Raw genomic sequence first — 24404 nt, 5'->3', positions numbered from 1 at the left:
TTCGCCAAATTAAAATTGCCGAAGTGCTATGTTAGCCTATGGGGAGTCGTAGAAAAATCGTACGATAAAACCGTTCGAATTGTTCGATTCAAAGTATTTAATTTAACGATTTTACTTTGACCGCAGAATACACAAATTCGATGAAAAAAGTTTGAATTCGATATTCTAATTCAAAGTATTTTAATTAGATGGTCGAATTATTTTTTACTTCGAAATTCGACCCTTGATAAATCTGCCCCTAAGTGTACAGACCTAGGGATGTGAGATTCACCTCAGGTTCCACTAAGGGTAAAAGGCTGAATGCTGGGTCTACCGGAGCATTGCTGCTGTACATGTTCTCTTTCCTGCGGGGACTTATACTGACCGAAGGTGCTGTGAGTATATGTCTGTTGCTATATGATTCTGTTTGCTTTATATGTACACTCCTGTGTGGATTCTTGTTCAATGAATATATTCTCTGGTTAAGTTATAAGAACCACCGGCACCCAATTATTGAACCCTGCACCAAGTTACAATTATACTACACCCTTCCACACACACTGTTTGCCAGGGCTTACCCCTGAATAATTAAGGCCTCATCCGGAGCACAGTATAGGAGTGAAGCCTATATAGAGAGAATAGTGCACTCAATTTACTATAGCACTACAACAAATTTTGTTTATTTGAACTTCATGACATACTGTACGAAAAATGTCCAAAGATGTACACCCACTATACAAGAAAGTCTGTGTGCTATGTTACATGATGATATCCTTGGGTGTCAGAATCTTAAAGGAACAGTAACACCAAGAAATGAAAGTGGTTTAAAGGAAGGACAATATAATGTACTAGTGTCCTGGACTGGTACAACTGGTGTATATTTTAGTTTATTTTTTGCTGAGGTCCAGGCCCCTAAAGCCATGCCACTGGTATGACAGATCTGTGGTCCTTGTAATTGGAATTCTCCCTCAGTAGGGGTGTGACCACTCAAAGACTGTGCTGTGTTGGTTCACAAAAGGACATATTCATGCCAAATTCTCTTTCAAATTTGCCAAGCCCCAATATTTTCATGAGAAAATTATTTGAACTGTTTTTCAATAGGTGTGTCTATTTCCTTTGGTTTATTGTGTGGTGGTGCAAACATATTATTCCTTAGTTTCTGTCCTGTCTCTTCTACACCCAGTCCACCTATGGGACACAGTGCACATTGTCATGTAGACAATACTGGATGTAAAACAGGTGAAGGTACCTGGAATGGTGAAAGTTCTTTTTCCTTTGATCTACTGGTAACACAGTAAAATTAATTTTGTTGGATCTCTATACAATGATATGAAAACAAAACTTGCTATATGTGACTTTAAACTGCCCTTCATGCTTATACCACTTTCTTTCTATCCAGTAATTATTGTTAAAATTGAAATTAGAGAAATATCTGCTACTGGACACTGGATCACACCATTACACAGCAACATAAAAGTGACAATCATTATCCTTCTTTTTTTTTGTTCAAATAATGGCTTTTTATTATTTCTGGTAGTTGGTCGACCCCAAAGTGTATGTTGGACCAAGTGCTGGCACAAGGGTTTTTCCAGCAGCTGGTCAATGCTACAGCGTGGGTTAGACCAAGTTCTGTTGATTTCTTTGTAAAGAAAGTGCCAGCTCAGAAAACATAAGTACACACATGATGGCACTACAGAGGTATTGGTTAGGCAATATTTTTAGAACTCATGTCTTTGACCATTACTATGAATACAAAAATGCTCTTTATTATTTAGATTCTGCAATTCAGAGCCAGAACTAGAGTTAGGCAGATTAGGCACATGCCTAGGGTGCAAAGCCGCGAGTGGGTGCCAGGCACATAACTTCTCTGCCTCCTACACCAGGTCTGGTCCCCTCTCTGCACTCTCACGCCGGCATTTCGGGTGCAAAATTGTGCCACAGCGTTACGTTCGGTCAGGTTGCCTAGGGCGCCTAGCCTGGTGCTGCTGCAATTATTTATAATGAAAACAAAAAAAATATAAAAAGATGGATAAAAAGATGGATAACAATCTGAACCCCTACACAACCACCTGCATTACATATTGTGTAATGAGCTCTACAGCCCTCTTACCGATACTTTGGAAGATGGCACCAATTCCAGCCAATGGTCTGTCTCCTCCTCACTCAAATCTCGCAGGGATATTGAACAATGGCTGATGGTTCTTTTCCTAGGAGTCAAACTTAGCACATTGAAAACCAATTTTACTGTCTGCAGAGTTTGTCGCTTGATAGCAAAGACAAAGGTTTCCATCAATTCAATGTCCTGTAAAAAAAAAAACATGGAATGCTTTTAATCCTTAGAAAGGAATATTCTGGCAGAAAACTGTAATTCGCGGAAACATCACAGTTACATTTCACTTCAAGGCTGATATATTTTTCCTTCGGCACCCAAAGCTATACATCACTTTCTAACCAATCTGTCATATAAATCATATCATGAGAAAATCTTTATGACTTACCAAAGAGCCTTCTTTAGCTGAGGATTTAAAAGGCACAGCTTTGGGCAAGGTAATCATACCTTTAATATAGACACTGGGCTTTTCTCCGCAGCTCACAGGCCAGCTAAGGTCTTTGATCTAATAACAAAACAAAGCAATAGATACATATTCAATGATAATCATCACTGCTGATTTAATTTATTGCAAAATCAATTCTAAATTATATTAGGTGAATGTGAATTACCCTCTAAATAATGATACACTATCCTTCTTTGGACTTAATGACTCAGGGCAATTCACTTCATAGTTGGTTTAGTGATGCCTCCTTTACACAGGACATTATCAGAAAAATAATCTACACTACTGCACTATTCATTAGTCTTGCCGACTGTTAGGGGGTTATTAATCAAAGGTCAAATTTTAGAATAATCTGAATTTTTTTAACTCTCTGATAAATTATATTTTATTCACAATTCGAATGGTATATTATTTATGTCCAAAATTCGAACAAATAGTCCCAACCCAAAAATTCTAATCAAATCTGAAATCTGGGAAAAAAAACCCCTTCAATATTACGCGTCAAAGTTTTTTTTAACCAAACTTTTTTTTTTTTTAATCCCATTGGAGTCTACGGGTGTCATTTTCTCACTTAAACTTGACAATAATTTTGCTCATCAATACTATTAACATCTTCAGATAGTTCGAAGGGGCCTTTGCCATTGACTTATATATGAACTTGGCAGGTGAATATTCGAATTAGAACTGTTTTAAGGGTCGAGGTGTGATAAATCTCACATTCAAATTTGAGTTGGTGCTTCGAATTCGAAATCTTGAGTTTTGACCAAAATTTTTTTCTAAAATTTGAATTCTAATTTACCAATAGAACCTTAGTAAATCTGCTCCTTAATGTTTACTGCAGTAGTGTCAATTTTACTCTTCTGTCGATATGTTCCAGACATTTTCTCATTACAGGGATAATCCTTCATAGTAGGCAACAGGTTCCCTGACGCCAGCTTTAGATGATACTAAACAGGAACATGTCACACTGAAATGTGCACACGTTGTGCAATATTAACATTTTCGCTAAAACAGAGGACACTTGCTTCCAATAATACAGAGGGCTATATTAATCACATTGACTTTTCATCATTTTATGCATAAATAAATTCATTTTTAAAGAACTCTCAGTATTTTGGAATTTTGTGTTTAGTTTTCCAGGAATGGAATTTTGCTATACTCAGTTGCTAAAGAAAGCCTGTGCTGCATATCACATGGAAAAGAAAATTGAAGAAAGGATGTAGGCAGCAGTTGGTGCTCTGAACAGAAATAAATTTAACAAACCAGCTGAAAAGGCTCTGAAAATGGATCTTGTAAAGAACACCTTCACTAACTGAAAAGCTTGTTAAACCATGACTATATCATCTATCCAAATGCCAAAACAACTCTCAGAAATGCTTCACCAATCCAGAATTAGAAATATTGGGTTGCTTGTGTTTCTCAAATATATACACAGTGTAATTTCAATTTCACTTAAACATAATTTTTCACAAAAACATTTGCATCAAACTTATACAAGTATAAAATTATATAACATTTATAATAGCTTAAATAGAAAAACATATTCATTGCAGCACCCTGGGGATTTTATTGGGATGCTCAAAAGATATGATTTGGGGAAAATGAACAACTGGAAATATAAATAGGGTAAACAACTGGAAAATTGGTTGGTCATCTGTTCCACTTAATAGTTTTCAATCTGGACGGAATGAAGGTTCCTTAGCTAGAACATCTGAAAACACATGACAGAAAAGTAGAAACATGCTCCTGTGGAAAAGAGTCTTCTGAAGTTTACCTTCACGACAGTAATCCAGATTTGTTCAACAGCCACAATATACCGGAGTTTGAGATGGAGTCTTCCAAAATCTTTCTCATCACCTGATAATGTTATCGTATCTTGAACAAAAGAAAGTCATATTGGTATCCCAAATGGATAATAAGGTGTGTAGAAGGTGCGTAGAAGGTATAAGGAACCTTTGAAATGACTACAAAATTTTGCATGGGGTTAGCGTCTTGTCTCTGATGGTTATGTTATATTTTGTGGTTCCCAGTTATGTGATCTGACAACCATATTGCAGTTTAAATCGCAGGAAGGAAACAGAAAAATTGGAAGGTTTATAATTTAAAATTGAAGGCCAACTGAAAAGTTGCTACACATAAGCCAATTCATAACCTATCAAAGGGCAGATTTATTAAAATGTGAAATATTCACCCACTTTCTTCTTTTCAATTGTGTTTATTGGCATTTTCAAATAAACAGCATGAGTAAACATAACAAAGGATTTGCTGACATAAGGCCATCAGTTAATGCAACATTACAGGATTACCAATCAATCCAAAGAAAATAAACATCGAATGATGCCTTAGATCACCAACTTTCTATTCAATACTATGGGATTTTTAGAATTGCATTTAAGAAATGGGGAAATTGTAAATTTTTCTGTAATGAGCAGTAACCTCACATTTTGATAAAAGTAATTTTCATTTTGCCTTTACATGGATGTTATGTTGAACATTCAGGTTCTGGTTTAATGGTGGTAAAGTAAGATGTCCAAAAAATTGGTCCAGTTCCTAGTAGAGACACACGGAAGGTTCGGGGAGATTTAGTTGCCAAATCTTAGCGCGTGCCCTTATCCTAAGGGCAGAGACACAGGCTCCTATTTTGGGAGATTAATCACCCAGCGACAAATTGCTTCTTCTTTGGGTGACTAATCTCCCCGAACTGCCTTCCCACCGGCTAGAATGTAAATCGTCGACGGGATGGCTCTCGGATCAATTCCGCTTTCCAAAGTGAGGCAACTTTGGGCGACTTCGGAAAACGGAGGCAGTTCTGGGAGATTAGTCCCCTGAAGAAGAAGTGATATAGCAGCATGTGTCTCTGCCCTAAGGAAGAGTACGTTTACTCAACGGAAACTTTATCTCTGTTTCAAAGGAAGGTTCTATGAAATGGAGACAATGTTGATTAGTAAAGTTGGTCAATGTTTTATGAGTCAGAGTTTGTATGGAGAGATATTAGGCTTGCTGTCAAACAGTTGCTCGGTCAATTTAAAAAGGAATTTAGAAATAATAAGACTGAGGGGAGAACTTTCATGTACATAACAATTTATATTTCGATTAATAGCAATTTATTGGGAAATATGTTTGACTGGCTACTTTAAGAGCTGAAATTCTGCGTTTTAAAGTAATTTTGGCTCTACTAGTTCAGAGCATGCATTTGCACTCTCTGCACTAGCTATCCAGCCCTTTGTCCCACTCCATTGCTGAAAAGTTAAGCTCAGTGGGTGAGGGAGAATGGGCATCACTTTACAAAAGGGCTAAAAATCCGTTGAGTATCTTCAAACCTTTAACCTTCAGTACAGAATTCTTACCAAGGCTCCCTTGTGAATCTTTTCTGGATGAGTTACTGCTTCGGATGCTGGAAACAGAATCATATCTCTGCAAAGGAAATTATCTTTGTTTAATACAAGCTGACAGTTTGAACATGTTTGACTCTACCTAGTCTAATGCAATCAGTATTGAACCTGAATCTGAGGTGAAGGAAAATAGGAAACAGCTATGTTTAGTACATTTTGTGTCAAATAAAAAACATTTCCCCTAAAATAAAATAGGTATCATTGGTATTAGAGTGCAAAAATTAGCACTAACAGGGCTGCCAAAAGAAGCAAAAGCATTCAAAAAGAATATATTCACTATTGTATATTTAAATGATGGGTTCTGTTCAAAACCAGTGTCACCAAATGATCCTTGCTCTTATGCTTTTAAAGCGTTCCCGTCACCCAAAAAAATTATTCCAAATCCTATTTGATCATGTTAGTCAAGCAAAATGAACTTTAATTACACTGTATAAATTATTTGAATCTTGTTTCCTTCAGTCTGGGAATTCATAATTATAGCAAGCAGGTAGGAGCCATTTTGTGGACACTGTTATTAAGACAAGCCTTGTATCATCTCAGAATCTTTGTGCACCAGAATGGGGGACCCAATGTCCATTCCAATGCACTGGCTACACAATTAAATGGTAAAGAGAGAGGGGGGATGTGGGGAGAGCAGTGACATTTAGGAAGTGCTGAATGGAAAGTGAAAGTAATTGCTTACTCCGCCTCTATGCCTAAGGCACAGAGGAGGGGCAGGCAATATTTGATTGACAGCTGGGATTTTTAAAGTAATTTATAACAGCTATGAACACTTTAATAAAAAAAAGAATTTGGATTTCATGTTTAATTTGAAAAGGAATTTTATTATACAGATATTTATGTCTGGGTGACAGGTCCACTTTAATGGAAAGGGGTGTATTTATTTCTAATAACTGGTAACTACTTTTTATCATCTAGAAACACCCAGTTCATAGCACATTAGAACACACGTCATTATTATCTCTCCAGACTCAGCTGTGCCACAGTCAACCTCTTTTCTATGATAGGAAGCAGCTTCCAGTAAAAAGTAAAAAGCTGTCTAATTGCCAACATTTACACTTGTAAGATCACATCAATCACATCTTCTATCCTTCATATCCTACAGACCAGGAGTAACCTGATTGTGTTTACTAAAATTGTCCATGGCTCTGGTAATCTGAGAAACACGGAAACCAATCATTTTCAAAAGCTGAATATTTCCTCAATGATGCAATGGATAATATAATATACTGTACATGCAAAAAAGGGCTGGGCACAAATACAAGTGGTTTTACCCCCCACTCAAATAAGGTTAATAAGGGATTGTTCTTTGTACTCTTCAACATGCATCACCAACTGATATACAAGCAGTCCCCAGGTTACGTTTGAGATAGGGTCTGTAGGTTTGTTTTCCTTATCATTTTGTGTGTATGGCTCCTATTTCTACTTTTTTGATTCATAGTGATTCCCACCAGACATGAAGGGAGATTTTTTGCACCACCTGTTTGGTGTACAACTGGTTTATCCACTGTGAGTGAAAGAGGCCTAGATTAGTCATTCATCAGAGATCCGCTTTACAGTACAAAAAATGTCAACACTTAAGCCATGTGACTTGGCACAATGATAAGACACAAGGTTTAACCGCAAAAAAAGGGTTGGGATACATTAGGCTGATGGGTGGCTGCTGCTGTTTTGCCACAGTGGCATCCTTGGTATAGATATTTAATATGGAATTTCACAAGAAGGGTTTTTTTTATCAGTTTATTAATCAATACATTGGGGGGGTTATTTACTAAAATCCCAAAATTTCTCACTATTTTCTAAAAACCACTGTGACCAAACCCGTGCACATTTTGTATTTATCAATAAATGAACGCGCGGGAAAAGACTTGATAAAATCGTAAAAAAAAAATCTGAATCACATGGATTTTTTTTGGTCATGGGCGCCGCCATCTTGGGACCTCCTGACACTTCCCCCACCTATTTATCAATACATCTTTCAGAAAATTTCTTATGCGGGAAAAAAATGGTGAAAAAATCAGAATCATACGAATTTTTCAGATTTGTCGATGAAACCTACAACTTTTTCCGAAGATGTCGCAAACTAAAACATCGTCGGATTATTGGACGAAACCCAACGCAGAATGTGTATTACACAGTCAAAGCCCGGGTTTGCTTACTGAAAAGGCTCTTGAGGTTATCTTGAACCTGGAATCACCTGTCTTAACCAGGGACCCTTGGGGGCACATTTACAAAGCTCGAGTGAAGGATTCGAATTAAAAAAACTTCGAATTTCCAAGTGTTTTTTGGGCTACTTCGACCATCGAATGGGCTACTTCGACCTTCGACTACGACTACGAATCGAACGATTCGAACTAGAAATCGTTTGACTATTCGACCATTCGATAATCGAAGTACTGTCTCTGAGAAAAACTTCGACCCCCTACTTCGGCAGCTAAAAGCTACCGAAGTCAATGTTAGCCTATGGGGAAGGTCCCCAAAGGCTTGCCTGAGTTTTTTTGATCGAAGGATATTCCTTCGATCGTTGGATTAAAATCCTTTGCATCGTTCGATTCGAAGGATTTAATCGTTCGATCGGACGAATAATCCTTCGATCGTACGATCGTAGGATTTGCGCTAAATCGTTCGACTTCGATATTCGAAGTCGAACGATTTTAGTTCCTAGTCGAATATCGAGGGTTAATTAACCCTCGATATTCGACTCTTGATGAATCGGCCCCTTAAAGTCGCTGACTAACTCAGAGTTAGAGAGCTGAAAAGCAGGAAGTAGTGTTCTGTTCTGTTAGACAAAAAATCACTCCAGCCTTTATACATTACATTTTTGGCTAACTAACTATATTGAAAACATTTTTTATTTATCACAGCCTATCTATTTACCCAGTTTTTATGTTTACACTGAAATGTATTTTAATGACACTAATCTGCCTGAAATACTTTTTAAAAATTTGGATTATTTGATTATAATGGAGTATATGGGACTCCGTAATTCTGAGCTTTCTGGATAATGGGTTTCTGAATAATCAATTCCATACCTGTATCACTGTATCCATTTAACTGCAAAATGTAAGACTGACATTAGGTCAGTAATCCAATAATGCAATTTACTTGTGTCACTTAAGTTCCTGTGTACTGTATTACTGAAACTTAATACTATATTCTTTCTGACAAAATATTATATGTTCTTACCTGTATGTTTCGGGAAGATCCATTCAAGTCATACAGAATGCCAGTCCCACCAGGGGAATCAGGTACCTTGTTACTCCTTAGGTCACACACTGGCATAAATTAAAAAAACACTGTATGTTAATATAACTTTTACCCCCATATATAATATAAGGCACTAAGTTTGTCCAGGAGCAGTAACCCATGATAACCAACAAGATTCTTGCATTTAAACAGGTGACTAGTAAATGCTACCAGCTGATTGGTTGTTATGGGTTACTGCCCCAGGGCAAACTTAGTGCCTTTTATTACATAACCCCATAAAAATGTCTTAAACTGCATATTGTTTAATGACTTCCATACCAGGGTCAATAAAAAATGAACATGTTTCTGTTCATAGTACTTCATGTACAGGTAAGGGACCTGTTATCCAGAATGCTCAAGACCAAGGATTTTATGTAATTTGGATCTCCATACCTTAGGTTTACTAAAAGATCATTTAAACAATAATTAAACCTAAGAGAAGTATTTTGCCTCCAATAAAAATCAATTATATCTTAGCTGGGATCAAGTACAATGTACTGTTTTATTATTACAGAGAAAAAGAGAGAAAAAATTGTAATCATTTGATTATAACGGGCGCTATGGAAGATGGCCTTCCCATAATTCAGAGCTTTCTGGATAACGAGATAATGCATCCTATACCTGTATTAGATTATCTTTGCCAACGCCCACTTACACCACCAGTTTATTAACCCCACCTCTTTTATTCACTCATATCCCTAAGATTCAAAATATGCCACTGCAGATTTTCCTTTTTATATAATGTTTTTTTCTAATTGTGGTTCGTGGAACTTCTCAGGTTTAGATACATGCTAATGCTACCAGCTACCAGAGCTAGATTTTCTGCGTGGGGGCCCCTAGGCCGCACCCCAGACCTAGCACACGCATGCATGCGCCGGAGAACTGGGGAGCCCCTAATATTTTGCTGCCCTACGCCACAAATCCACCACTTTACTTCCGATTCTCACATATAATTACAGAACAGAAACACTGTCATACTAAAGCAGTAACCTGAGACGTTCAAAACCTTTCATTTTCACCATCTTACAATATTCAAGAGGAATGCAGTTCAGCAGTCTCAGAGGTGCCACTAAACACTTTAGCAGACACACCTACAAAAGTCCAGCAATTTACCTTACCTGAGCCATATAATCTGACAGAGTCTGTTTTCAGTTTTCCCCGCCTAATCATATCAGGGGAAACATGCTGCAGGACATAGCCTGGGTTATACACCACATCATAATTTAGATCTTGCTGATACATGGCTGAGAGCTCAGTCTTTCGGTCTGTGAAAGTTGCACGAGCAGATCCTGGACACAAAAATAAGAAGTCAGTTAAAGAAAATGCAGTGATTTGGGGTATTTTGTCACACAGGCAATTAAGAGCTTTGCAGACGTGACAAGAAGCTTTGGAAAAGCTCCCACTGCTTTGAACTGCAATCACCTGGAATAACTGGCCATCCGCATCAGGAGACTGTTGATCAGAAACACTGTTTATTTATTTTAGGTTACTGGTAGTACCAGGGCCGCCATTAGAAATCACAGGGTAGAACAAAATTGTCTGGTCCCCACCCACCTCGGCCCCAAAGCCCCACCCACCTCGGCCCCAAAGCCCCACCCCAGATCCCACCCACTCAACACCACAGTTAAAAAACCACCCAGACATCAGCGCTAAAAACAGTAAGCCCCCACACACAAATTATAAAAAGCCATTGATGGTCAGGGCCCTCCTACAAGTTAAAAAAAATAATAAGTGACCAGGGTCCACCCATAAATTAAAAAAACAATGGCACCAGGGCCCCCCATATAAGTTTATTTGAAAAACCATTGGAGCGAGGGCCCCCCCATAAAAGTTTTTTTAAAATCATCTGTGGTCAGGGCCCCCTATAAGTTACAAAAAAAGTTGATGCCAGGGCCCCCCATAAAAGTTTTTTAAAAAACGTTGGCGCCAGGGCCCCCCCTTACAAGTTAAAAAGAATCATTCGGCCCCCAGAGAATATTTTTTTTAAAAACATTGGTGGCAGGGGCCTATAGAGTATTAGAATAATGCATTGGTGGCCAGGGGTTTAATAAAATAAAAAACACATATTGGTGTTCAGTAGAACTGAACTCGTGGCTTCAGGACTTCAAATTCAGCTCCTTTCGTGGCTTTGGGTCTTTTCGCGGTTTCAGGACTTCAAGTTCGGCTCCTTTCGTGACTTCGGATCTTTTCGCCGATTCAGGACTTAAATTTTCGGCTCCTTTCATAACTTCAGGTCTTTTCTTGGCTTTGGGACTTCAAGTTCTGCTCCTTTCATAACTTTGGGTCTTTTCGCGGCTTCAGGACTTTGTGACTTCTGGACTTTTCACAGCTTCTGGACTTCAACTTCGGTTCCTTTCATGGCTTTGGGTCTTTTAGCAGCTTCGGGACTTCAACTTCGGATGTTCGGCTCTTCAGGACTTCAGCTGTTCGGCGGTGCAGGACTACAGAAGATGCGGCACGGCTTTTGGATCGGGCCCGGTACAGTAGTACCCCCTGTTCCCCCCTAATGGCGGCCCTGCTGGTACCAACAGAATTTTCTTGCTGAACCAAAAAAACCAGAGGAGGAAACACCTTTCTACTTTGATCACTGACAGGCGTAGCATCCAGGTGGATGTGCCAATGTGCACATCGGGTCCATTTAGCACAAAAATGCAAAACTAAATTTTTGCAATGTAATTCATCCCTTGTGAGATCAGCAGGGGTGGATTTACATAGCGGGTACCCCTAGACCTGCTGTCATTTGTTGCCCCCGTACCCTCCCCTTTATTCACGCAAATTTTCGGAAAAATGGGGATTGGCAAACGGGAAGTTTAAAAAACTATTGTATCTTCTGTGCATCCCCAGTGTTTCTGAACCAATGTGGGTGTGGTTGGGCAGCATGCCCATTGCCCGCCTCCTAAAATCCTGCCGCCCTAGGCCCAGGCCTTTCCAAAAATCCAGGTCTGAAGATCAGGTGGATACTATGCCTGCCACTGATTTTGTAAAACATGTTAATCAGAACAGATAAGTGTTTTCTCCATCAAAATTGTAAGCCAGCAGAGAAAATGCTGTATGTGCCATTTCCCTTACTCTCATTACTGCTATTCACATATAGGGAATAAAGTACCACCTATTGTAGTATAAAAAGATATCAGATGTTGCAAAGGAGTTCTAAAACTATATAATGGCACAAGGTTACGAGCTGAGTGTTTTTATACTGGTAATGGAACTCTAAAGTAACTTCCAACATCCTTATACATTAAATAAGGGGTACGTATTTCTTATAATACACATTTCAGTGGGACTTTGACTTGTGATATCACTAAGCAATGTTTAAAACTGATTACATCATTGAGCACAGTCTATAAGAATATATTCACTAGATAGTCATGAGGTTTTGTACTGTACACATTAGATATTTTTAAGGCAAGTGTTTGCATTATAATGATAGTATAACTCATTTTAGCAATACCTTTCAAGGCATCCAGCTGGCTGGGATTTGCTGTGGCCTTGGGTTGTATATAAGATTGCCTGAATGTTGGCACAATGAATGGAACTTCTCTCCCATCAGATGGTAGCTTGGAAATCAGATAGTCTTCTGTACACCCAACTTGTTTATTTACAGAGACAGAGGACATAGGAGGAAGGTCAACAATATGGGATCCCTTATCGTTGACTTTGGATGTGTCTTCTTTATTTAGAGCTGCAAAGAAAATAAAATAAAATCTACTTTTGCTTACATTATGGCCTTCCGGTCGGGTTGAGACTGCCAAACTTTTTAGCCTCTCCAAACCATGCTATTCTGCATTATATCTCTATTAGAAGGATTTATTAGATATTATTTAAGGGGTTGTTCACCTTAAAATTAACGTTTAGTATGTTATAAAGAGTCCTATTCTTTACAATATTCAATTGGTCTTTTTATTAATTGTGTTGTTTAACTGTTTGTTAAGCAGTTTTTCAGTTGGGAATATCATTGACCATCTGGATCAACTGGCAGTTAGGCAGATATAAAAAATAAAAAAAAAGGTTGAACTTGATGAACGTGTGTCTTTTTTCAACCTTACTTACTATGTTACAATGTTACATTTGAAAACTGTAAGAGGCAGAAGAAGAAGGTAAATAATTTAAAAACTATAAAAAAAATGAAAACCAGCTGAAACGTTGTTAAGAACTGACATTCTATAACATACTAAAAGTTAAAGGAGAAGCAAGCCCAAAAGTTAAAAAAACCCTACCCTACATAGGTTTGCTTTTCCTTTAACCATTCTATAAATATCTGCATACACACGGAACAAGAAAAGGTTAAGTCCTATATGAAGGCACAAAGTACAGCTGGATGTAACATAAGGAAATACAGCAATGCAACAGCATGTATTGGTAGATTATGGCTCAGTACAGCAAAGCAGAGAGAATGCAGCTATGCCGTCCTTTAGTAAATAGTTCAGCAAGTGTGGTGTATGCTCAACTATGGCCTCTGAGTCCACTCTTAGTTTGCAAACTTCAGTCTCTTCATACATATTTCATGAATAAATAGCAAGTTTGATATGGTCAACAGGGAAAAGAAAATAGATAACCCGAAATAAAAAAACCCTCGGGTTTAAACTAGGTTTGCCAACTGGCTTGATGTTACTAATAGAAAAGAAATATATAAATATAGGAAGGCCAGTATTGTATTCCATCCCTAGTTTGAACTAGTTTTCAGTAACTTCAGTTCAGAAAAAATGTTCCATTGTTTCCTGGATTGTAGCACTATTAATTCACAGTGGCAAATTGAAAACTGCAACCAATATCACATACAAAAGTATCCTTAATCTGTAGTATTTCCTACAAGAAGGATAAGCGTCCTACCGTTCCCCTTGTCACCTCGTATGCATGTCCTGCAGCAGTTCTTTATAAACTCTGTGGCCATTGTGCATCTGTGCTGCTGGATTGGAGCAGAGTATACAGAGAAATTCCTCCACCTGAAAAAAAAAAACCTGAATTAGAGCTCAATTCTTCATATAAAACATGGGGGGGAATATATTCACTTTGACAATGGTCACCACGCCAAGGGGCTGATTTATTAAACCTCGACTTTTTTGCGTTAGGCTTTTCGATGCCAAAAATCAGAAAAAGTTGTGAAAAAAGTGACTTTTCAGGGATGTAGAACTCAAAGGCAGATGTCCCTTTTACAACTATAAGACCTTTCTTTAATTCGTGGTTTTAGAGGTTTTCAGGTGTTTTTGACACAGTACAAAAAAGTTGTAGTTATTGTCAAAAAAGTCATGGTTTTTACAACTTTTCTGCAATTTTTCCCATTCATGCTTTTCAGTTTGGATCTTTTAATACATTTCATGGCAATCTTAATTTTAGAGAAAGTGAGTTTAACTGTGGTTTCAAAAACCTCTTAAACCGCTGAAATGAGACTGTTGGTAAATAGGCCTTTAAATGTATATTTATAATATTTATACTGTATGTAATAACATCTGCTTGAATCAAGTGTAACACTTTTGTAGGGTAATTGCAGTTTCAGCTGAAAGTATGTCAGCATCATCTAGGGCCAGATTTATCAAGGGTCAAATTTCAAGTTCACGGGAGTTATTCTAAACTCCCATAAACTTGAAATTCGACCAACTGCAATTTATTAAAAAAATCAAATTTTTTGTACTTGGGTGAATAGGATTGACCCACAAACTCGAATTCAAATCGAATTCGATTAGAGTTTTTTCTCCAAAAGGAAAAAAATATATATTTTCAGGAAGGAAGCAAACAACCCCAAATTGATCCCAGGACGTCCCCCATAGGCTAATACAGCTTGATCCCAGGACGTCCCCCATAGGCTAATACAGCAATTTGGCAGGTTTAAGGTGGCGAAGTCTAATTCGAGTTCTTAAAGAGCCAGTGTATGATAAATTTTGAAAATCTAATTTTTTTTAAAAAAAAAAACTCGAAACGAATTTGACAATTTTGGCCATATATGATATTCAAATTTTCACTTGGACCCTTGATAAATCTGCACCCTAATGTATGAAATATTTTAAAGGAAAAAAAATATTGATTTCTAGAACTGCAATAATATTACAGAAAGCCTAACTCAGGCCATTGTCACTGCTCTCGCTATACTAATATTGTAAAACCCATGAATGCACATGGGCACCAGGTCCCCCAGTCTAGCGCATACACAAGATTTCAGGATGATGGTAAAACTTTCCCAAATAACAGTGCCAACAAAATGGCACCTGCCTGCTTGCAGTGATTGTGAGTTTTCAAGACTAAAGGAAACAAGACTTATATAATTTCTGTATTCAGTATAAAGTTTTACATTATTTCTAAGGGTCCACTTTAAAGGAACATTAACACCAAGAAATGAAAGTTGTTTAAAGGAATGACAAAATAATGTACTGTTGCCCTGCACTGGTAAAACTGGTGAGTTTGCTTCAGAAACACTACTATAGTTCATATAAACAAGCTGCTGTGTAGCCATGGGGGCAGCCATTCAAGTACAGAATACACATCATATAACAATACGAAGAATCCCATTGTATACTACAGAGATTATCTATTATCTGCTGTGTATCCTGTGCGTTTTCTCCTCTTTCAGCATTGAATGGCTGCCCTCAAGACTACACAGCAGCTTGTTTAGATGAACTATAATTGTGGTTCTGAAGCAAACACACCAGTTTTACTACTGCAGGGCAAAAGTACATTATATTGTCATTCCTTCAAAACACTTAAATTTTTTGGTGTTACTGTTCCTTTAAGCAATCTTTGATACTATACTATGTTTGGTCAGCATAGCGGCAGTTGATTCGAAAATTTGATGGAAATAGCACAATAAGAAAAAGTACCTGGGAACTTACTCTCCAAATAGATTCATTTCCAGGTTTTGCATGATAAACTGGGTTTTCTGATGCAACAGGTGAATTATTAGTCAGAGAACTTTCATGGAATGTGCACATGGCCACTTGCACTAAGTCCTCTTAGCCTTACACATTGCCAAAATATACAGTATTATCATACTGAGCCTCGCGATGGAAAAATATACACTTTTAAACCAGCAACTTTCCAAAACAAAACCTCTGATAAGAAGCTCAGATAACACTTTCTGTACATAGAATGTACCTAATATTTAGGGGCAGGTTTATCAAGGGTCGAATTTCGAGTTCATGGGAGTTTGTAAAAACTAAATCAGCAATTTTGGCAGGTTTAAGGTGGCGAATAGTCCAATTCGAATTCTTAAAGGGCCAGTACATGATAGATTTCAAAAATCAAATACAAATTTTTTTAAAAACTCGAATTCGAAAATTTGAATTTTCACTTCGACCCTTGATAAAATCTGCTCCTTAATGTAAGATAACCAAAACAAGGTTATGTAACAGGCCGATATGATAACAAGAGCATGAATATATATCATATAATTCTCACTTTTGGGAAAATGACTGTAGTTAAAGGGGGTCTCTCATCCTAAGAAATAATCCAAATACTTTTCTTTTGTGCTAGTCAGCCAAAATAAACTTTTCTTACAATATATCTTTATATATATATATATATATATATATATATATATATATTTATTTATTTTTTTTTTTTTCTCCCTTCAGTCTTGGAAATCGCAAGAACAGCAGGCTTTGCATCATAAAAATTTGTTTATGTGCCAGAATTAGCGACCTGATGCTCATGTCCATGCACAAGGCTACACAGTTATAGACTGTGAATATAAAGGGTTAATGAATGCAGTGACATCTAGTGCAGAATGGTAAGTGAAATTAGCCAACAGCCCTGCCTCTATATCTGAGCATGCAACATATGATTGACAGCTGAGATATTTAAATACCTTTTGTTGTAATGGAAATAAAAATTTGGATTTCAACTTAATTTAAAAAAGACCTTTATTATACAGCCTTTTGTGTCTGGGTGATAGGTCTTGCAATGCAAGAAGGATTTTTATGAATAAAGTATATATCATTTAAATATAACATTCTGATGGCCTTTTGGGATGGTTTAGGCAATTTAGTCCACAGTGTGTGAAATGCAATAAATGACATACAGTGCATGTATAGTGAAGTTGCAGTGTACCCCTACAGATGTAGAACACACAAACACTGATGTACAGGTATGGGATCCGTTATCCAGAAATTCATTATCTAGAAAGTTCTGAATTACAGGAAGGCTATCTCCCATAAACTCGATTTTAATCAAATAATTATCACTTTTTAAAATTGATTTCCCTTTTCTCTGTAATAATAAAACAGTACCTTGTATTTGTTCCTTATCTGAGACAAAATAATCCTATTAGGTTTATTTCATGTTTACATAATTTTTAGTAGACTTTTTCTGACTCTTTCCAGTTTCAAATGGGGGTCACTGACCCCATCTAAAAAAACAAATACTCAGCAAGGCTATAAATGTATCTTTATTGCTACTTTTTATTACTTATGCCTCTGTTCAGACCCTCACATGTCCACATTCCAGTCTCTTATTCAAATCAATGCATGGTTGCTAGGGCAATTTGGACCCTGGCAACCAGACTGCTGAAATTGCAAACTGAGAGAGCTGCTAAATAAAAGTAAAATAACCACAAATAATAAAAAATGAAAAACAATTGAAAATGGTCTCAGAATATCACTGTCTACACCATAATAAAATTTATTTTAAAGGTGAACAACCCCTTTAACAAAAATATAACATATAAGCTACTGCCTATACATTTGCATTTCTGCTGCTGAGAAAACACCATGCATGCTTTCAATGGTTTACTGACCAGCTGGTGATTCTCATCATGACTAAATATATTATTGCTTCTACAGATCTCCTTTGGCATATATTCTTTAAAACTTGGTTTAGTGAATTACTTGTTGCACACTGTAAAATAATGCCATACCTGTTTTAAACTGGGAATTCACCTGTAACAATGCTTAATCGGAGTTTCTGCTTCTGCAATAAATGAAAAAGAAGATTTAAAGTAATTTTGTACGGGGAAAAAGGCAGAGTTTGTTTGAGCTCCACATAATCACTGTTCTTTTTACTTGGAAATCAGATGGTAACAGCATCCTCTCTGGCACAGAAGTGACTAGTGTGGGAGTGATTTGAAGGAGACTGTGCTTCTATTCAGGTCTGCTGTTCTCAGGACTATAGTTACGTTCTCATTGGTTCTGCCTGGACAATAGAGAGTTCAGCAGAAACATGGGAAGCCTGACTAAATCAAAATCATTTATGCTAAGGATATGATTTTCGACAAATCGCCACATGCAGTGTTGGGTTTATGTTATATATATGATGGGAAACCTCCCTCTATGTAGTGGGGTATATTGTATCTGACCCATGAGGGGTCTAATTCTTTACCTGAAAAGTCACATCAAATTGTCAGATAAACCCCATAAGGGCAGACACATCGGGGAGATTTAGTCGCCCGGCGATAAATCGCCTCTTCTTCGGGCAACTAATCTCCCCAAACTGCCTTCCCGCTGGCTAGAATCTAAATCGTCTGCTTGATGGCACTCGGAGCACTTCATTTTCTGAAGTCGTCCAAAATTGCCTCACGAGGAAACTTTGGGCGACTTCGGAAAACAAAGCACTCCGAGTGCCATCACGCCGGTGACTAAAGGTGGCCATACACGGGCCGATAAAAGCTGCCGACAGACTGTGTCGGCAGCTTATTGGCCCGTGTATGGGGGCCCCCGACGGGCTTCCCCGATCGAGATCTGGCCGAAAGTCGGCCAGATCTCGATCGGATGGGTTTAAAAATCCCGTTGGATCGCGGCCGCATCTGTTCGTTGATGCGGTCCCGCGATCCGACCGCCCGTTTGAGAATGCTAGGATCCGATCGTTGGGCCCTAGGGCCCACGATCGGATCTGCCCAATATTGCCCACCTCAAGGTGGGCATATCGGCGGGAGATCCGCTCGTTTGGCGACATCGCCAAACGAGCGGATCTATCCATGTATGGGGACCTTAAGATACTAGACGGCCGGAAGGCTTTTCAGGGAGATTAGTTGCCCGAAGAAGAGGCGATTTATCGCCGGGCAACTAAATCTCCCCGAATCTTCACATGTGTCTCTGCCCTTATGGGGTTTATCTGACAATTTGATGTGACTTTTCAGGTAAAGAATTAGACCCCTCAGTGGTCAGATACAATATACCCCACTACATAGAGGTAGGTATCCTATCATATATTTAACATAAACCCAACAGAACACTGCAGGTGGGACAGGGAGAGCAAAATAAATCAGCATTTAGTTCAAACTCATGAGGTTCCACACTGTTTCCCCACAACCAAACTGCAAGGTGTATTATTTCACTCATTCTGAAATTGTGCATCAATTAAACCCACAGAAAGCTTTCCATTTTCTTAAGCCACTGAGAACTGTTTGGGTCTTTTTCAGTGTGGTACCCGTTTCATACTACATATCTCAAGCTGACTAGAAGCTAGCAATGCAAGATTTACACAGCTTTCAATTTTCGCAAAGGCGTTACGCCTAAACCTATTACTACTTTTACCAAAACAAATTTCAAGTTTAATAATTTTTGCGTCAGAGGGAACAAACAGATAAACGCCTAAGTATAATTAAAAGAGTTTATTGATTGGTGATTTAGTGTTACTCTGGCCAGGGCCATGCAAAGCATTATGGGGTTCTAATAGAATAATAACAGGACTTCTGTTTACATATTCCTTTGTATTCTTTGGGACTCAAACAGTAGATGTTAATAAGGCCACACTGGGCGTTTTGGGGAGATTTGGTCGCCTGGCAACTAACTGCTTGTCTTTGAGGCGACCAATCTCCCCAAACGCCTTCCCTCACTCGGCGCCGGCTAAAATGAAAAAACGCCAGCGCTAATCACACGTGGTGGTTTGTGTTCGGAAGTCACCCGAAGTTGGAACATCGGATGACTTCGGAAAACGAATCACTAAGTATGATTGGTCGCCACAAAGACGAAGCGATTCGTCGCCAGGCGGCCAAATCTCCACAAAATGCCCAGTGTGGCCTAAACCTAACTTGCATATAGTATTTAAATATGATACAGTTGATGCAAGCCTGGTAACAGTTCCTGCCAGCTCCTAGTGTGCTACCAACATTTGGCCATTCCTGCACTCCGTATAAACACAAGACACACTATATATATATATATATATATATATATATATATATATATATATATATATATATATATATATATCCAAAAAAAACAGCCGCACCAACAGGACTTTCATGAAAAACAAAAAGTGTTTTTATTCAACGTTTCAGCCCCGTACTTGGGCCGTCCTCAGCACTTCCTGAGGACGGCCCAAGTACGGGGCTGAAACGTTGAATAAAAACACTTTTTGTTTTTCATGAAAGTCCTGTTGGTGCGGCTGTTTTTTTTGGATACATTTACTATGGACATAGAACCAGCACACAGGCGTCTCTTCTTGTTATCGTTGTGCACCAGATCTGTTTCTTTTATATATATATATATATATAGAATCCTTTAGGGAGGAAGAGTCTTATCCTTTTGCCAAAGGTATAGCTAATTCATTTACTAACTACATTGCTAAAACCGAAAGCAAACATTTCATCAACAGATTTTGAAAAGCATTGTGATTTCTTGTTTGTCCCCTTTGTTTTCGAATACCATTTCCTTATGCCTGTGTTAAGCAATGTTTGCAAACCAGATCTGAACTGAAGAAACATAGGCCTTTCCAAAATTATTGCAGTCTCAACCCTTTCTTCAGTCACAGCCTCGAATGATCACAATGCACTTTTTGAACAATTTATTGTTCATGTATATTGTACAGGACCCACCAATATAATCAGCTGATAAGTTGATTCTGTACAACCAGAAGATTTGTTTATCCTGCTCCTTACAAATAGGAGCAGCATCAGAATTGCCAGTACCTAAATACAGGTTCAGATCTTTCTTAGTCAAAGTTCTTGTACAATGTCACTAGTTATAAGTTTCATACACACTTCTAGAATTCATTATTAACACTCTCATGCTTCTACAACCTCAAAGAGGTCATACAATTTATATAAGCTCTGCATATAGAATCTCTAATAGCGCATGAAACTCACATTGAACAAAAAACACTATCTTATTTGAATCCTCCTGTAATAGTTCCACTACGGAAAGCAGGTCGAGTAGAATTAAAGGGGAACTTTACAATCACTAACGTTATATTTCTATTTTTTCTAAAGCATGTTAATTAACAAAAGTTGGAAACAAAGTAACTGCTTTCTTCGGATTCAGCTTGGCAGTGTGAGGTTAGGGCCATGACCAGTAGCACCTATGGCTGTGGAGCCCTGACTACTCCTTTTAATGTGGCCATACACGTAAAGATCCGGTCGTTAGGTGATTTTGCCAAACAATTGGATCTCTCTCTGACATGCCCACATTGAGGTGGGCGATATCGGGCTGAACCAATCATTGGGCCCAATATGGGTGGTCACATTAACAGACAGATGCGGTCCCCAACCGATCGACGGATATTGAACGGGAAGCCTGGGCCAATAAGCTGCCGACTAGGCAGCTTTTATCGGCCCCATGTATGACCAGCTTTACCCTCTGTGCTAATTACTTTGCTTTCAAATATGATACAAAGTGTGATCAGAACAAGCCAACAGACTGTCTCCTAAACAATTCAATACATAAGAACATGGTAATATAACTAAAGTCTTGCACAACCAAAAATAGCCAAAATCCCCCACAGCTGCACCCAACCCAGCGATTCCAGACAAGCAAGACCACACAAGGGTGCTTATACATGGGCTGATAAAAGCTGCAGATTAAAGAGATACTGACATGATTTTTATGGTATAATTTTTCTTTCAAAATGACATTGCTTACACTTAAAATAATTCACTCTACTTGTTAGCTGGTGTACTGGGCCCACCAACAGACTTGCTCAATTCACGTGTGGACAAAATTTGGGCACATACAGTATCAATCGGGCGGGTTTTAAAATCCCGTTGAAGAAGGAGTGCACGGGCACATTAATGCAGTCCTCGTCAGATGGGTTTATCTGTGCCCCACCAAATTATATGATCAAGCTAGGGTTGCCACCTGGCTGGTATTTTACTGGCCTGGCCGGTAAAAATCACGGTTGATCCCAATGTTATAAATGGGGGAAAAAGATGAATATATAGGAAGGCGGTATTTTTTACAGAAAAGGTGGCAACCTTACATTAAGCTGATCTGGCTGTGTATGGCTGTGTATGGCCACATTTTGTCAGGCCTTACAACATTAGTCATAAATCTATAAAAAAAAAATTGTTTTCTAAAGGCAAAAGCAGCAACAGTCAAACATCTAGCAAGAAATAAACATACCCATGCACACAAACAAGTAATGAATGCAAAGCTATCAGGACACTTAGATCTAAAATGCATCCTGCTTTAATAATATCATTGATAATATAGTGGATGTTTTTGACTGTTTTTTACAGCAAGTTGTAAAAGTAGGTTTCAGCCTGGATGTTACAATTCAGAGTCATTGGATAACAGAAGAAATCGTATCAACTAGCTCTTTAATAATGCAAAACATAATAAAAAAATAGCACATACAAATCATACACCACATAAATGAAACATCTGTATATGCTATAATTTTCTAGATGTATTTCGATCTTTAGCCTGTGACTTTACCTCTCTTGCTAAACTAAACTGTCTCACTTGTCATCACTAGGCACAGAAATGGGAAAAGTTTTTATAGCAAATGCCTTGCACAACTTGCCTGTGCCCATCTGTAATACTCAGGGCAGAATAAGCAGAGCCCCGTACTACAACATTTTCTGGGCCCCCCTACAAGTAATAAAAAAAACATTGGCGGCTAGGGACCTGTACAAGTAAAAAACAAACACTTGGTGGCCAGACCCCTCAAAATGCCCAAAATTGGTGTTCAGTATGGCTTGGCTCCTACTTCAGCGCAACTCAGTTCCTACTTCGGTGCAACACGGCTCTTACTTCGGTGCAACCCGGCTCCTTCTTCAGAGAAACTCGGCTCCTACTTTGGCGCATCTCGGCTCCTAGTTCGGTGCAACACGGCTCTTACTTCGGTGCAACCGGCTCCTTCTTCAGAGAAACTCGGCTCCTACTTTGGCGCAACTCGGCTCCTAGTTCGGTGCAACTCGGCTCCTACTTTGGCGCAACTTGGCTCCTACTTCAGTGCAACCCGGCTCCTTCTTCAGAGAAACTCGGCTCCTACTTTGGTGCAACTTGGCTCCTACTTCGGCGCAACTTGGCTCCTACTTCGGCAGTTCAAGAGGGGCCCAGTTAATCCAGGAAATGCAGTACGACTGGGCCCCCCTTAACATACAGAAGCCATTGGGCCTGGGACAATTGTCCCCCCAGTGCCCCCCTGATGGCGACCATGTGTGCACTGCCCCCTTAGCATCTACCTCACAACTGTGCAACTGATTCTACTGCTCAAAAGGATGCAGCTATTCTGGGGAAGAATGAATCCACTCCATATTAGGGCTAACTCTCTCAAAATTGCTTATGTTCCCTACAACCTGACAATACCATAAATCCCATAACTACAAGGCAGAGGCTGAAATCCTCCTCATACCACTTACCTGCCACAGAGGTGCAGCAGCAGCTCAGGTCCTAACAGTAACCTCAGCAGCTCTCTCCCGCAAACTGGCTGGAAACACTATCCACAAGTGAAAGGAGAGAAGTCAGTGCTGGGAGGAGGGGCCCAGTAAGGAAACACCCGCAGGCACACGTGGAGTCAGGATTGGGTGGGTGCCAAGAGCTTGGGTGCCAGCTGGGTCGCAAGCTGATAAACAGGAGCAGGTTGTTAGTAAGGTAGAACGATATGCAGAAACCAGGCTGCTGTATATGAGTTAGAGCCAGCAGGTGGTTTGGGGACAGTTGTCAGTTAGTCTGGGAACTCCCCCGAAGAAAAGGTATGTTATTACTACTATGTAATGTGGCATCGAGGGGTTGCTGAATAAAGTGAGGGTGAGCCTGAGTGGTGCTGCGCTTTGTATACATATATATGGAGTTATTGGAAGCTGTGCAGTAATAAGTACAGAAATCTTGTGTCCACTCTGTATTATGAGTGCAGCAAAGACCCCCTTGAGGACCAGGGGAGTTAATTTGCACAGGAATCACAAGCAGACCTGCGTCTCCATAGGGTATTTTATGGAATACAGTTATCATTTATCAGCACAAAAATAGCTAAATAAATATCTATTCCTAGTCAATAAGTGGGACAATACACAAACAGTAAAATGCTGGTCATGATGGGGCAGGGTTGCCAGATTTACATTTCAAAACCAGCCAAAGGCTATTAAAAA

The 24404-nt window shown here is 38.8% G+C and overlaps 1 protein-coding gene across 1 annotated transcript in view; it reads right to left on the bottom strand.

Annotated features, from left to right (window-relative positions):
- The window catches only part of tc2n.S (tandem C2 domains, nuclear S homeolog), a 35349-nt gene extending 11622 nt beyond the window's left edge, over positions 1-23727 (bottom strand). Inside the window, 10 exon segments of the mRNA NM_001095408.1 lie at positions 2090-2281; positions 2478-2594; positions 4309-4409; positions 5882-5948; positions 9113-9201; positions 10291-10461; positions 12624-12854; positions 14003-14115; positions 18015-18067; positions 23679-23727. Of these exon segments, the coding sequence (NP_001088877.1) occupies positions 2090-2281; positions 2478-2594; positions 4309-4409; positions 5882-5948; positions 9113-9201; positions 10291-10461; positions 12624-12854; positions 14003-14063 (1029 nt within the window). The 5' untranslated portion in view covers positions 14064-14115; positions 18015-18067; positions 23679-23727.
- Between the last annotated feature and the right edge of the window lie 677 nt (positions 23728-24404).

The sequence above is a fragment of the Xenopus laevis genome, chromosome 8S (assembly GCF_017654675.1).
Source record: "Xenopus laevis strain J_2021 chromosome 8S, Xenopus_laevis_v10.1, whole genome shotgun sequence".
Taxonomy (NCBI): Eukaryota; Metazoa; Chordata; class Amphibia; order Anura; family Pipidae; genus Xenopus; species Xenopus laevis.
This window is presented reverse-complemented; position numbering and strand designations above follow the sequence as displayed.